Source organism: Micromys minutus (genome assembly GCF_963924665.1).
Source record: "Micromys minutus genome assembly, chromosome: 8".
NCBI classification, from domain to species: Eukaryota; Metazoa; Chordata; class Mammalia; order Rodentia; family Muridae; genus Micromys; species Micromys minutus.
Genome location: NC_137977.1, coordinates 24,101,548 through 24,117,622, shown reverse-complemented (window position 1 = coordinate 24,117,622; position 16,075 = coordinate 24,101,548). Strand labels below are relative to the sequence as shown.

The window sequence follows — 16,075 nt, the reverse complement described above, 5'->3', positions numbered from 1 at the left end:
TGCAAACAAATCAATCATACACATAAAAACAAATCTTTAAAACAAAGAAACAATGTTAGCTGTAAAACACTTGCCTATGTAGAGCATAGCTCAGCTACAGGAAGGAAAAGGGCGTGAATCCATAGCTCTAACGTAGGTAAACACTGTGAGTGCAGGCTAGCCCAGACTATGGAGAGAGACTATGGTGGTTTGAATGAGGCTGGTCCCCATAGGTTCATATATTTGAATGCTCATTGCCAGTTATTTGGTGGACAGTGGGGAGGGTTAGGAGATGTGCCCTTGTTGGAGGAGGTATGACACTGGGAGTGGATGCTACTTCTCCAGCACCATGCCTGCTGCCTGCATGTGGCCCTCCTCTCACCATGATGATAATGCACTAACCCTCCAAAATTGTAAGCAAGTCCTATGCTTTAAAAAAAAAAAGTTTTGCCTTGATCATGCTGTCACTTCACAACCATGGAACACTAAGACATAGATTGTGTCTCAAAATAAATAAAGTAAGACAGGCATAGTGGCTTATGCCCTTGATCCAAGCCCTCAGAAGGTAGACAGGCAGATCTTTGTGAGTTCAAGGCCTACATAGTGAGTTCTGGGTCATGTGGGTGTGGGCTTTAAGACCCTCATTTTAGCTGCCTGGAAGCCAGTATTCTGCTAGCAGCCTTCAGATGAAGATGTAGAACTTTCAGCTCCTCCTGTACCATACCTGCCTGGATGCTGCCATGTTCCTGCTGGGAGCTGAAATAATTAAGAAACTTTCTTAGCCTGAGTAATGACATTTTACACAGATCTCAGCCTAGGTTTCTGTTTCCCACAGTAAAGGCCTTTTCCCAGAAAATAGGTGATCTCACTTTGGTCAGGTAGCTAGCCGAGTAGAACGATCACCCAGACAACGGATCCTGCTCAGCAGAACATTCCCTCCTGCACCTAGGTTGTCCCCTTCCTTAAGTAATTCTTCACAAAGGGTATTGCAAAAAAATCCTTTTACCAGAAAGTTCCCTTAGTTCCATGCCTTACTTTCCCGTGCCTTATTTCCTTCTACTACCTGTATAAAACTAGCATGTGAAAAAAAAATTGTCAGCTTGATCAGACCACTTGACTTGCTGGCCTTCTTCACGCCTCTTGTTCCCCCATTCTCTCCTAGGTGGTCCCGGGTTCCCGTTGACTGTCCTGCAGGTCGGGGCATGTTTCTGCTTTAATGATAACGGACTGAATCTCTGAACCTGTAAACCAGCCCCAATTAAATGTTGTTCTTATAAGAGTTGCCTTGGTCATGGTGTCTGTTCACAGCAGTAAAATCTTAATTAAGATAGATAGATAGATAGATAGATAGGTAGGTAGATAGATAGATGATAGATAGTGATAGATAGATAGATAGATAGATAGATAGATAGATAGATAGACAGATAGACAGATAGACAGACAGACAAGTAAATAACTCATTGTGGTAGCTTTAAAAAATGTCCTTTAGAGGTTCATGTACTTGAAACGATTGCTCCTGGTTAATGATGTTGTTTAAGGAGGCAGTAAAACCTTTAAGAGGTCGAGCCTTGCTCAAGGAACTTTGTCATTAGGAACTCTGTCCCATATCCAGTTCCCAGCTTCCTGTGTGTGGAAGAAATATGATCAGCCAGCTTCCCATGCTTGTAGCCCTGCTCTCCTCATCCACCCACACCTCTACCCACCCACATCCCCACCCACACCCACCTTCAGCCACCCACTCCTACCCTCACCCATCCAGATCCCCAGTCACTTATACCTCCACCCACCCACACCTCCACCCACACCTCCACCCACTCCAACCCACCCACCCACACCCTCACCCACCCACTCCCACCCCCCTAGTCACTTATTCCTCTACCCACCTCATGCTATAAAAAAATGAAACCTCTTAAAACTTCCTAGAGGTTTGTTCGCACTGACTAGTCACTACCCACCCCAATGCTCTGGATTCTCAAGTGAAAGACACACATGCACAGCCTTATTTTTAATAGGCCCTAAGCAGGTCAATGGCTGGGCCACTTCCTAATGTCACATGATGCACACTTCCCTCCTGAGTTATTACTTACTAAAAACCATATTCTATCTCTGCTACCCTGGACCTTGCTGGGCAGCCCTCCTGGGGCTGCTTCCCTCCCCCCCTTCTCCCCCCCCCCCCCCCGCACCTACATGTCAGACGACTCTCCCTCCTGCATCTTTCTGGCATGGTGGTCGGTCTGTCTCCTACACCCTCCTCATAACAGAATCCTCTCATCCTCCTCTCCCTGTCCCTTCCTGGGTATCCTAAAAGTCCCTTCTCTGCCTCCCTACTCAGCCATTGCCACTGATAACTTTATTGACCAGTCAAAAGCCAACTGGAGCCAGGCTTCCTTTAGTCCTAGGTGTGGGACACTGTAAACAGGTTTTAGGGTATTATAATTAGCATGAGAACATAGTTGCTAAACCAACCCACACCTCCACCCACCCACACCTCCACCCACACCCCAACCTTATAGACTCTAGTCTTCTGCAACAATAAACCAAGTTAGACTTTCTTCCTTAATTTTCTGACCATGGTATTTTATCACAGTAACAGAAAAGTAACCAATCCACTAGTACAGAAGAAGTAAATAAAGGGAGAAATTTTATCACAGTAACAGAAAAGTAACCAATCCACTGGTACAGAAGAAGTAAATAAAGGGAGAAAAACCAGCAAGCAGTTGAGGACAGCAGCCGTCAGCTCCTGGTCTGTGTACAACACTCCCATACATAGAAGCAGAGGATAAAGTGTGCCACGTGAAGCATATCATATCAAAGAGCTAACATTAAAACAAAGACTGCTTATCTCTTAGAAATATGTACAGTAGCCTGGACGAGTGGCACAGGCCTAGCCCTTGGGAGGTAGAAGCAGTAGCGTCCGGAATTCAGGGCCAGCCTCATCTATATAGTGAGTTTGAGGCCAGCCTGGGCTATAAAAGACACTGTCAAAAGGAGGAAAGGAAGGGAGGAAGGAAGGAAGGAAGGGAGGGAGGGAGGGAGGGAGGGAGGGAGGGAGGAAGGAAGGAAAGGAGGAAGGAAGGAGACTAGCAACAAGAAATATATACTGCAATAGTTATGAAATAGAGTGTTAAAGCATCATCTCAAAGCTGACAGTAGCAGCTCACATCTTTAATCCAGCATTTGGAAGGCAGAAGCAGGCGGATCTGAGTTAGAGGCCAGCCAGGTGTACAGAGTTTCAGGCCAGCCAGGGCTACACAGAGAAACCCTGGCTCAAAACAAAACAAACAAAAACAACAAAAAAACCTGTTTAATGGCCAGAAGTTGGTAATTGATGAAACTAGTCACCCTAGGGCTCATCACACTTTTCTCCACCACTACATTATGTGCAAACGGCTTCATAAAGGGCGAGGGAAAACCACACCGAGGGAAGGGAGTGTCATTTCTTCTGAGAGGTGGCCTGTCCAGAGTCACTGACCACCCCACCCTGGGCCAACTGGTGAGAGTCATGAATGATTAAGAGGAATTCGAGCAGTTCAGAAGCCATGGAGAAGGGAAAGGTGGTGAACACAGGGGCTGCCGAGGGCCAGGCAGCTCCGTGCAGTCAAGCGGCTCACTCTGTCTCTTCTATCCCACCTGCCAAACTGACAGTGGTGGTAGAAGTGTGGGGTCAGGGGTCAGGTAAGGGTGTAGAGGGGGTTGGTTGTTGCTTGCCTAGCATGCATGAAACCCTAGGTTTGATACACAGCTCCGCATAAAACTGTGTAAAGAAAAAAAAAAAGATAGATTTGGGAAGATGGTTGAGAGGTAGAATATTTGCCTAGTGCTTGGGAGGTCCTAAGTTTAATTCCCCAAATTACATTCAAAAGAAAGAAGAAAGCCGAAGAGGGTGCAGGATGGCCTTCTAAAAGAGGCGGGGCTTAGAAGAGGGTGTAGAATGGCCTTCTAAAAGAGGCGGGGCTTAGCAGCTCCTGTGAAGGTTGAGGGTGAAGGCAAGGGCCTCCCCTCCCCCCAGCTCATCTTCTGTTAGGAAAACTGACATGAAGCCCACCTCTCTCAGGCCCCAAGGAGACCCATGGCCCCACATTTCTTTTGGAGGGACCCAAGAGCCTTCGGCTACTTCAGCCAGGAACTCTGGAGCCTCAGGTAGATGGTGTGGGATAGGTGGTGGGTTGGGGAGGGGAAAATAAATTTGCACACCACTCCTGACCCCCCCCCCTGCATCCACAGGAACAAGGCTTCACCTTTGACAGAGTGCTGGGCCACGGCGCTGCTCAGGTAACGGTTCTAAGAAAGGGATGAGGGGAGAACGGAAGCTCTCAGGCCTCTGCATCCGAGGAATCTGAGTGGTCCAGTCTTTTTTCTTGGGGCTTGCAGTCACCTGACACGGAAGGATGTGCCTGTGTGTTCCTACAGGAAGCAGAGCAGGAGCTATTGACACAAGTCCAACCCATGCTGGCCTCTGTGGGACAAGGGTACAATATAGCTCTCCTGCTCCAGGGCCAGGAAACAGAAGCACCCGGGTCTGGGTTTGTGCCTCAGGTAAGGAGCGACCAGCACACAGGTATCCTTGATGTTCAAGTGTTATTTGGGAAGTCTTTGCCTACTTACCCCAGCCAGATTAGGGACCGCTTAGATGCCATGGCACACTGGTCCTTGTAGGACATTTTACCAAGGTTACATCACGCAGCCAAGAAGACAAGATGGAAAGCCGTGGCTCATGGATGAATGGATCTGGGAGAAGCGGCATCACAGATCAGACCCCCAGGAGCTCTAACATCTATACTTCTTGTTACACCGCTGACACTGCACTTGAAAGCTTTACTACCAAGGTTTCATTAAAAATACCCCCAAGTCAAAATGGCTACCTCAGAACCTTACCACACCCACTACCCAGCAACAGTAAGGCCGGCTGAAGATGCTCGCTTGCTTGTCTGTCTTCAGGGCATGGGGTCTAGGGTTGGGGACTCACCCTTTCAGTCTGTCTACCATGTAACCATCACGGGCACGGGGCATGTTACAGATTTCTTTCTCAGGAAGTGCTGAGGGACAGCAGGATGTTTTCTCATCCCCACTGAGCTCCTCTCCCTACATTAGGTCCTGCAGATGCTGTTTGCAGAAGCTCTGCCTCTCTGCAGCTCTGGCCCTGTGCTTTGTACTCTGGGTCTGGTGCAGGTGAGGTCAGGAGCAGGGCGGCGGGGGGGGGGGGGTGCAAAAGAAAAGTGGGAAGGCAGAGCTAAGTGACACACAAACAGCCCCCCCTCCTCAGAGATTGGTACTTGCCCACAGGATGTGTCTCAAGTTGGACCAGTTACTGCATGGCTATTCCCTCAAACTCTACTCCATCCCCATCCCTGCATTTCTAATAGACAGGATAAATTTTGGATAAAGAGGGGTTTTTTTGGGGGGGTGGGTTGGTGTCCCTATTGCTTTACTGGGGTTCCTGCCTGGCTACAGGAGGTGGCCTCTTCAGGTTCCACATTCCTGATGCTGAGGTGCACAGCTGAAGTCACCCCCATTGACTCTTGGGTGCCTTTCCTATCCTAGGTCTCGGGCATGATTTTGAGGTGCCCCCACACCTCCGCACCCCTGCCAGTTGCAGATTTCCATTCATTCTAATGCCATGGTCACAATTCTTGATGTCACTTAGCTCATGAGACCTACAAGAGGGAAAAGGCTTCGCTTGTGACAGTTGTCTTTGTGTGATCCCAGATTAGCCACAGTGGACAGACTCGGGACCTGCTCTCTCCATGTCTGGAGGACCTGCCAGTACTGGATGTGGCCCCTCTGGGCTTGTAAGTGTTGAGGCCCAGTGGGATAGGGGTGCTTGCCTTAAAGCCACAATGACATCTTCAAGATAAGCTATTAAGAGGTTTCTACTCTGCCATCCCAGAAAAATTACTTGGGTCTAGATGAGCTCCCAGAACTCTCTTTCCTTCATCATACACCAGTATTGCCCTCATATCAGATATATTTCCTGCTCACCTTCATGATCAGAATCGGTCCAGAACCACACTGGATGGTTCTGAACACCTCAGTGAACCGTTTTCCCCATATTTGAAATGGTCCTGACGAGCCTGGGAAGACCACAGCAGTAATCAACAAGGTTAGGAGGACGAGAGACATTTAAGGAGGCACCCTGAGCTCCGAGACTTTGGGGTGATTCTTGTGTGATACAGAGATTTTCACGGCTTCACACCCAGAGATGCTAGAGGTTGCTGCATAACACAGGGGCTGAAAGGCTATAGTCAGCTTCTCCTTACTTCAGGGTGGTAAAAGATGCCAATGAAGTGGAAGTGTCTGATGCCCGAGCTGCCTCTGAGCTCTACCTAAAGGCTGTTGGGAGTGAAAGCAGGTGAGGACCAGACACCTGTCATCCACCCACCCTAAGTCCCCGCACAAGTCTAAGTTTTATTCCTGAGCTAGTCACGTCCCCTGCAGGGCCTGCTCTTTGCTCACTCTAACCATGTCCTGCCCTGGGCCTGAGACCCAGCAACTGTGGCGAGGTGCCTTGAGGATCATGCAGCTTCCAGCAGACCCGTAAGTCTCGGGGTCTCGTTACGTGAGTAACAGGTTATGGGAAGTGAGGTGGAAGCTAAAGTATAGATATGAATCACAATGTCCAAAGCTGAGAGCGGAAAATCCCCAAGTAGCCAGCCCAGTTTTATACCCTGTTCCCTCAGTGTTCAAAAATAATGAAGACTTCAAGTACACAGAGCAAATTATTATTTCAGGCCAATTTTTAAGATGTGTAAGCATCATGGAAATATTGTCAAATTCAAAAATATCTAAAAATAAAGTAGAAACAAATAAAGGGGCAAAAGTAAACTGAATACCAGGGTATTCTAAGACTTCTTCTTTCTTTTATCATATAAGAGTCTTTTAAAAATATCCATTGATTTTTATTCATATGTACATAACTGTTTGTCTATATGTGTACCGCATATGTCCAGTGCCTACGGAGGCCAAAAGAGGATGTTGGACTTCCTAGAATTGGAGTTATAGGCAGTTTTGAACTTTCTGACTTGGATGCTGGGACTTGAACCCAGGTCCTTTGCAAGAGCAGCAATTCCTGTTAACTTCTGGTGGTACAAAGAAAGTTGTAAAAATATATCTCGTTGGGTGTTCCTGACCAGAGTTACTCCTCCCCATCTACCACGTAGCATTCTCCCCCCCTCGCAGAGACTGCCCCCTGCTGCAAGTACTGGCTGGTGCCGCTGCTGGTGAGGAGGTGGAGGGCTCTCTGCCTTGGATCATCTCCTGGCTCCTGGAGGCAAACAGCTACAGTGGAATACTTCTTCGTCTGGACCCCCGAGGTATCTGAGAGTGGGAGTGGGATCCTTCAGAAAGTTTCAGCTTGCTTCATGCTATTAATCAACTGCCCAGTCAGAGGGTCTGATTTTCTGGGTGGACCAGCTTCCCGGAAGGTCCCTCATCACCAGCACACCACTATCAGAAGACTCAAGGGCAAAGCTAATAGAAAAGCTAGCCTCAAACCCTTAACCTCAGAGATTTTCAATAACTTACCAACTTTTTTCTTCTCCTGCCTTGTGGGACAGAGTCTCCCTATGTAGCCCAGGATGTTCTTGAAATATATATGTACTCCAAGTTAGCTAGAACTTACCATCTTTCTGTCAGCTTCCTTTGTGTGGGGTTATAGTTGTTTGCCTCCACATTCAGGATTTTTATCGAGCATTTTGACACCTGTTCTCTTCAATAGGGTCTCACTGTAGCCCAAGCTGGCCTTGAACTCCTGGAAATCTGTCTGTCTCCGTGTCTTGAGTGCTGGAATTGCAGGAGCAGGTGGCCACATCCCGGAACATAGATCTGATTCACAAATGAGAGAGAGACCTAATTTGTAGATGAAGAGAGGACCACGGAGGAGACAATGCTTAAGCATTTTTCCGTACCCATTGCTCACAAGGCCTCTGAAGCTGTAATGCCAGAGATTTGGGAGGACAGTACAGTGGAGGATATAGATTAGACAGCCATAGCAACGAAGCTGAGTATGGTGACACACACCTGTAATCCCAACACTCAGAAGACTGGGTTAGGAGTTCTGCCAACTCAGGCCATAATGAGTCACAAAGCCAGATGGTCCCAGGTGTGAAAGGCTAGAAAGCATCATCACCAAATGGTTGGAGGACAGCTTCACATTAAAGCACTTGCCTAGATATTTAAGGCCTCAGAGTTGATTCATGACATCTGCTGGTGGGGGCAGTAAAGCTGGAGGTAGACAGCTGACTCTTTCTGACTCCACCAATGAGCATTCATTCATTTGGCCAGCAGTTACCAGACTTGCTTGTGTCCCTAGCTTGATGGAAGAAGTCGAGTTGAAGCATCTCATACCCTCAAGATATTAATCAGAATATAAAACTGACCTATGGCTGTGGGAGAGCAGACATGTAAGCAGGGGCAGACTTGGGTTTATCTGCAGGATAGTTTTATGTCCTCATTAACGGCATAGGCCTTAAGAGGCAGATGGTTTAGAGTTGCTGTGGATAAAATGGTAAATCCAAGAGCAGCCTGAGCACAGAGCCATCAAGTACAGTGAAAGTCAAATATGAGTTATTAGATGATGATGAGAAGAAGAAGAAGAAGAAGAAGAAGAAGAAGAAGAAGAAGAAGAAGAAGAAGAAGAAGAAGAAGAAGAAGAAGAAGAAGAAGAAGAAGATTATTTTAGACTGGGGATTGAACCTAGTACCCCAACACATAATAGGCAAGTCTACTCCTGAACTACATTCCTAGCCTCTTTTATTGTTTTGAGATGGGTTCACTAAGTTTCAAAACTAAGCCTTGAACTTGCTATTGTGCCTTGGCCACCAGAGTAGCCAAGGTGACAAGGCTACTAGACCTGGCAAGGGTTAGGTTGATTTTGATAAGCAGTTCATGATGGAAATGTAGAGTACTGTAGCCAGTATGTTTGTGGTGCAGGGAAGAGTCGTCTAGTGTGTGTCTCTTTCTAGGTAGCTCCCTGAGTTTGCTGCAGAATGCTCTGTTGGGGGTCTCAAGAAAGAGGGTGCAGGTGAATGAGGTGAAGCCCACCTTGTGGAATGCAGTAGAGGAATTGAGGGCTCGCAGGGCCAGCCTGAAGATGCTGCGTTTAGGCCTTCTTGAAGACACCTTGACAGATCGTGGGTTGAACCGTTTAGAAAGGGCACTCTGGGAACTAGAGGTAAGCAAGGTGAAACATGGGGACACCTTCATCAGAGGTGACCAGTACACACTTAAGTCCTTTCATCCTAGGTGGTAAAAGCCTGGAGCCCAAGAAGCCAAGTACCCGGAGGGGCTAGGGCTAAGACTGAAAGGCTCCCTGAACCACAGGTAAATTTTCTCATCCAAACTCTTGGAAGCTCCATACATGTCCACCCTCCTCTTCTTTGTTTACAGAATATTCCACTTATTTAATGGTTCCCACATATTTATTGAACATGCACCACATGCTGGGTACAGAGCCACATTAGCCCCGGGAGTACCTTGCTCTGGTAAAATTTAGTTTGAGAAGAGACAATTACATTGCTGTGGTCAATGCTCTGAAAAGCTTGGCAACATCTGACTCTATGACTCAATACGCCTTGACAAAAGAGGAAAGCAAGATCTCTTAGGCATTGAGTTCTGGTGGGGTTTATGAAGAACATTCTAGGCAGAAACTGAAACCAGCAGATACTTGATATCTCTGGGAACTACAAGCAACTTAGTTTTCTGGAGAACGAAGACAGAGAGAGAGAAAGAGAGAGAGAGAGAGAGAGAGAGAGAGAGAGAGAGAGAGAGAGAGAGAGAGAGAGAGAGAGTCAGGAATAGACTGGAGCTGGAGGCAGCCAGGACACACAGGCTTTTACAAATCTCTAAGGAGACATAAAATGTTGGTCTGTCTCTTGAAGGTCAAAGGCGAGCCACCAAACTACTGTAAGCAGGGAAGACACTCTGATCATTTGTCAGGTGAGCAGCCCAGGGTCACAGATATCTCCCTGCAGGCCCTGGGATGGGATGCTTTAATCCCTTTGGGTCCTGTGCTTCTCAACCTTTCACAGGCTGTGACTTTTAGTACAATTCCTCATGTGGTGATCACTTCCCAATTACAAAGTTATTTTCACTGCTATGCCCTAACTGTAACGTTGTTGCTGCTGTGAATCCTAAAAAACATCTGTGTTTTCCTATAGTCTTAGGCAACCCTACAAGAAATTTCCTTTGACTTGCAAGGGGTCATGACCCACAGGTTGAGAATCAGTACTTTAGGCAAAGTCTTTCTTGTCCAAAAGGGGACAGTGTCTTCCAGGATTTGCTACAGGGTGATTGATCCCAGCCCCCTTTTCTTTTTCTTTCTCTCCTCTTTTCTTTTTCCTTCCCCTCCCTTTCCTTCCCTTCCCTTTCCCATTTCCCTTCCTTTCCTTTTTGAGACAGAGTCTCACTATGTCACCCTGGGTGGTCTCAAACTCAAAGATCCTACTATTTTGTGCCTCCTGAGTGCTGGGTTATGGACATGTGCCACCATGTCTGTCCTCTTTTCCCTTTTTCTGCAATTGCATATTCACAACCTATTTTTATTGACCTGGGATAGGGAATTTGGCTTGTTAGCTCCTTTTCCCCACTTAGTGTTTTACTGCCCTGGGCTTATTTGCATTGTTATTCATCCCCTCTACAGTGTGTGTGTGTGTGTGTGTGTGTGTGTGTGTGTGTACAATTTTAAGTGACCAATGACATTTTCTTCTAGAGGCAGGAAGAAGAGGATTTCTAGGGTCTGGGCTCCACCAAAAGCATCCCCTCAGGCACTCTGAGGAACAGGTAACAATACATCACATACCACCCCCAACACCCCCCCCCCAAAAAAAAAAACCAGAAAAGTTGAGGGAATAAGGGATCCTCAAGCTCTGTGCTGACATCAGGGAGAAATGGAGCTTCTGCAGAAAAGGACCTAAAGGTTCCCTGGACCTCATAGGGAGGATCTTGGGGGAGGCGCTGCTGGGATGGATCGTAGTGGTGGGATCCGCATACTACTACAGTATCCATCAGCAGAGGGAGTGTCTCCTCTCTCCACTGGCAGCCTCCTGAGTCTCATCTCAGTCTATGGACTTTCCCAGGCCAGTTAGAGTCTCAGATTAGTCAGAGCACTGAAGTTCTGTTGGAAAGGTTGGTGTCTGTTTCAGGTGTATATATGCCCTGCATTCTGACTAAGCCTCAACTGATTCCATTTAGGCCCATCAGGCCCCAGATGTGGCCCTGCAGTTCTTTCTGGCCCAGGCCCGGAGGCAGAGACTTCGAGAGGAACACCAGATTTGGATCCAAGAAGAGCTGAAACATTTGGAACACCAGAAGGGAGTGGCCTGCAAACAGACCGAGGGCACAGTGGCAGAAGAGGTGAGGAGGAAGAAATACGGGACTTGAGGCTCCTTGTTTCTAGGCCAGACACTGTGGCGAGCGAGGACTAGACTAGAACATAACCTGCTAGTTCACGTGTGTACCACACCCCTCTCAGCCTTGTGGGACACAGAAGAGGCCATACTCAGTGCTGTTTGCTATGATGGGCAGGCACAGGCAGGTGGGAACAATGAGGTCCACTTTACCCAGGCTGGACTGGGTAGTCAGAGGATATTGGGTCTAAGGAGAGACTCAGAGGTAAACTAGAATCAGCCCAGGAGTTCACTGCAGTTAGTTCCTCGAGGATGCTCAGTAAATAGTTGTTTAAGAAATAAAACATGAGGCCAGGTACTGTGGTACAGGCCTCTCAGCACCCAAGAGGCATAGGCAGGAGAGTTCAAGGTGAGCCTGGCATTTAAGATACGGTCTCATTGCCATCCTCTCCCGGCAAACAGACAAATACACATACACACACCAACTTGTGTACACGGTGAGTGGGGAGGATGTGCTCTCAGGCAAGGCCAAACCATAAGCGAAGCACAGGGAACAGCAGCAAAATTGGGACTATGGATTGTTCTATCTGGCTAGAGCCTAGCAAGAGAGAAGGTTACAGAGACAGTGCGTCATGTCTCTGCGTCTGGATTTAACTCTAGTGAGGATGGGAAACTCTTGAAAGCATGTGTCATTTCAGCTCTGTCCAGCAGTAGCCATGGGGATTTGGTCAATTAAAATTCTTCCTTGATGCACTGTCTGCAAATCTGCAAAAGGGAAACTTTGTCATAAGGCTGTTAGGGATAAAATGAGATCAGATGCATGAAATATTTATTGCAAAGCCTTGCAGAGGTGGCACTCACCGAAAGGTACATCTTGTCTTTGCAGGCTTGCGTGGAGAGAGAGATTCAATGGAAGGAGCAGGCAGTGCTGAAACTTCGGGTGGAAGCCCTGCAGGCAGAACGGGACATGGCAGAGCAAGATCTGGTGGTCCTATACAACTTGTACGTACAGGCTACCCGTGCCCGGACATGCCACCTGCTGCAGGTCAGTGGAGACAAGTGGCAGGCCTTGAGTTGGTGCCAAGGCTGATGGACCAACAGGCACCTCTGAATCTGCACACAGGTATTCCAAGCATGGCAGGGGATGTGGGAGGAGAAAGCTATGGCCACAGAACATCACCACCGCAGTCTTCTGGCTGGCATTCTCCAAGACACCATTGATCTGGCCTTGAAGAACCAGGAACTCCAGGCCCAGAACCAGCAGCCTGAGCACGGTGCAGGCAAGGCCAGCTGTGCTGGAGTCCTGTCTGGAGAGAAACCTGATCAGGAACACTCCAAGCCTACTTTCTTTTGTCCTCATTCATGAAGGCCCAGAAGGAAGAGGAAGGTGGGGGGCATACTAACCAAGATGGCTCTCATTACAGAAACCTACCACTACCACCACTAACCATGTCTCCTTCTACTAATCTCTGCTAAGTGCCCAATTCCTAGTACTTCCTTCCCACCCCCCACCGCCAGCTCCCTGTGTTTGTGCCATTTGACCCTCATTCACTGAATAAGACCAGCTAAGTAGCAGACGAAACATTTTCTTCCTCCCGTGCTGGGGATAGAACCCAAGGCCTCTGGACACCAATTGTCTTCTATACCTTTGAACTACAGCTCTAATCCTGCAACTTTTAAAAAAAAGATTTATTAATTATATATAAGTACACTGTAGTTGTCTTCAGACACACAAGAAGAGGGCATCAGCTCTCATAGCAGATGGGTGTGAGCCACCATGTGGTGGCTGGAAATTGAACTAAGGACCTCTGGAAGAGCAGTCAGTGCTCTTAACAGCTGAGCCATCTCTCCAGCCTCTTGCAACCTTTCTCTTGAGACATGGTCTCATATAGCCCAGGCTGAGCTGGAACTTGCTATATAATTAAGGATGACCTTTACTTACTGGCTTTCCTGCTCCCAATCTCAGAGTGCTGGGATTGTATGCTGGCATCAGGACAACCAGCTTGTTTTGAAAAGCCCACCCAGTGTTCTACTGTAAGAGCAGGATCTGACCTTCCTCTGGCCAGGACTTCAAAGGACAGATGATTACAGGTATCAGAACCAGAGTGAATAAGAATCAAATCAGTGGCTGGGCATGCCATCTCATGCCCATAAACTCTGCACTCCAGAGGATGAGGTAGGAGGATTGCTTCTAATTTTAGGATAGCTTGGGCTATAGATAGAATTCATTCCAGGCTAGCCTGGACTATGATGTGAAACCCTGCCCCAAGACACATTTGTGGACTTTAGTGTTTTCTAGTCTAATTCATTTTCTAGTCCCAAGAATCTCTACATTCCACAGAGCTTAAGGTGATTTAATAAAATTATTTTTCAAGTGCTGGGGCTCAGACACAGGGCCTTGCACACATGCTTATTCCTGAACTATAATCCCAGTCTTTCATTTTCTTTTGGAGGACAACTCAAAATGTAGCCTGGACTGGCTTTTTATTTTAAAAGAAACTATCTTTATGTGTTGGTGGGTGGGTATGTGACTGCCATGGAGGCCTGAGGTGCCGGACCCCCTGAAGATGGAGTTATGGGTGCCTGGGAATTGAATTTGAGTCCTCTACATGAGCAGCATATAATCTTAACCACTAAGCCAGTTCCATTTGCACACTGGGTTCTGCCTCCATCTCCCAAGCAGAGTTACAAGTTCGCATCATCACTCTCTCAGTGCTTCCTTTTCTGAGACAAGGGTCTCAGCAAGCAGCTCAGCCTGACCTTAAACCTGAGGCTTTCCTGCTCTGTCACAGAGACCTGGGACCACAGGCATGCCCCACTATCACTGGTCAAAGCAGTCTGAGATCCACAGAGCTCTCAAAAGAACAATGCCACTGGCAACAGCTGGGAGAATCATTTTCTTCCACTCTAGATGTTACTCCAAGATTACTTAGGAAATGTGGTAAAATCACATTTGAAAACCATGAAACAGAAGACAGGACAACTGTAAATGGTTGTAGGAAGCACCCTACACCCTAGAACACTTTATTAAGACCTTATTGCTGAAGTAGTTAGACACTGATTGGCTATAAACGATTTCTGGACCTGGTCCCTGGTTACTCTGCAGAGCCCTCCCAAGTTATTGGACATTAGGACACCTCTGAAGAGTGGGAAGAACATTACCTCCTAAGCGCTTCAGAGGTAAAGTGGGCTTCAACAGGGCTCTCGAGTTAGCACAGGGGTCAGGAGTGTAGGCTTAAGCCAGTGCCCAGGGGCAATGTTCCCTGAGATGAGTCAAGCCCCCGCTCCCTGACCTTTCCAGAATAATGGGTGGGTAAGGGGAACAGCACTGTAGAGGGGGCAAACTAAGCATCTCTTATGTGGAAGTCATGCTGGGCTGGAGCAGCCAGCACCAAGCTTGGAGACAAAGTCTTCAGGAGTGACCACAGCACGTAAGACTGAAATGTCACTGGAAGCAGCCATGTGCACGCGGGACAAGACAGGGTGCCTCAAGGACAGGCTGCCCAGGCCTGGGTTTGGGGCTCCCGGTTCTTTAGGATGAAGAATACAGGAGTGCAGTTAGGTGTTTCCTTAACCAAGCCCACTCTTTGTCTCCTAGGGGTAACTCTCCCACCTGAACATGCAAGGGCTAACCTGGACACCTTAGCCTTCCTTACAAGGCACTTGTTAGAGGGCTGCTGGAGATTGCAGGGGAGATGGGAGGTGACTCTGGTGGTCGCATCGAATCTACACAATCACAAGTGAGTGGAGGTGGTCAAGGACTTAGGGGTGACCATAGTACAAGCACACAGCCAGACCAATGAGCAGTGCGGCCAGGAAGAAGGTGGCTGTGAGCTGCAGCTGCAGAAGCACTGCCGACAGCACAGCATTGACCAAGAGCGAGCAGGACACGATGAAGAGGCGCGTGATGCTGCTGCCATGCTTCATGACGGCTGACATGAGCAGTCCGTTTACTGCCTGGTTCAGCACCACGAGCACCGCCCATCCAGAGAAACCCTCTAGGAAGCCTGGGCCTGGGCCACTGCCAGCATACAGTCCAAGGTTCAGGATCACCCCAAAAGTGTAGAGGAAGAGGTTCTGAAGAGCCAAGGGCAGCCGCTGTCGCTTCATGATCAGCTCTGTGTACACGGAGGACAAGCCGGAGATGAGGCAGTACAGGACGAGGAGCAGAAGTCCCAGTGGAGTGATATGCAAGGGCATGGGACGGGCTCCAGCTGCTGATGGGGGCCCGGGAAGGGTGTTCACAGGGTCCTGAAAGCCACCTGATGCATAGCAGGCCCCTGCAGCCATCAGTAGCAGCAGCGCCAATCCCTGACGAGGAGAGAGGCGATGTCCAAGGCAGAGGCAGTACAACAGAGCTGTGCTTCCAATCTTGAGATTGCTCAGCACCTGATAGGTGCTGGGGTCCATGTAGCGCTGCAGATAAATCACCAGGTTGTTGTTGGCGCCATAGAGCAGAGCTGATAGTGCAAAAGGCACAGCCTGGCGCCAGGGTGGCGTGCCCTGGGGCCATGTTTGCCAGCCTACCAGGAGGGAGAAGGCGCACAACAGGAGCTTGGTCAGCTCAGTGAGTAACACAGCTGAGGAGGGCTGGAAGGGCACGCGGCCATCCACGTGGCACAGTGCTAAGAATGGCGCATGGGCACCGTACATGGCAGTGGACAGGAACAGCATCAGGGTCCAGCGAGCCTGTCTTGGCCGGGCTAGGCCTGGCATACCCCCATCTTCTACACTCATGGCCCACACCAGACCCT

The 16,075-nt window shown here is 48.4% G+C and overlaps 2 protein-coding genes across 2 annotated transcripts; one reads left to right on the top strand and one right to left on the bottom strand.

The window, feature by feature from the left end:
- Positions 1 to 4,425: 4,425 nt before the first annotated feature.
- LOC308423670 (uncharacterized protein) lies at positions 4,426 to 12,687 on the top strand (the record flags this gene model as incomplete). Its single annotated transcript, XM_080920482.1, has 12 exons — positions 4,426 to 4,515; positions 5,071 to 5,148; positions 5,686 to 5,768; positions 6,242 to 6,328; positions 7,156 to 7,289; positions 8,940 to 9,148; positions 9,220 to 9,297; positions 9,855 to 9,912; positions 10,685 to 10,755; positions 11,167 to 11,328; positions 12,208 to 12,366; positions 12,445 to 12,687. 12 exons carry the CDS (start codon positions 4,426 to 4,428, stop codon positions 12,685 to 12,687), a joined length of 1,452 nt encoding a protein of 483 aa, XP_080776608.1.
- A 1,618-nt stretch (positions 12,688 to 14,305) lies between these two features.
- Positions 14,306 to 16,068, bottom strand: SLC35A4 (solute carrier family 35 member A4). The gene has a single exon (XM_080920259.1). It carries the CDS (start codon positions 16,056 to 16,058, stop codon positions 15,084 to 15,086), a length of 975 nt encoding a protein of 324 aa, XP_080776385.1. The 5' UTR covers positions 16,059 to 16,068; the 3' UTR covers positions 14,306 to 15,083.
- Between the last annotated feature and the right edge of the window lie 7 nt (positions 16,069 to 16,075).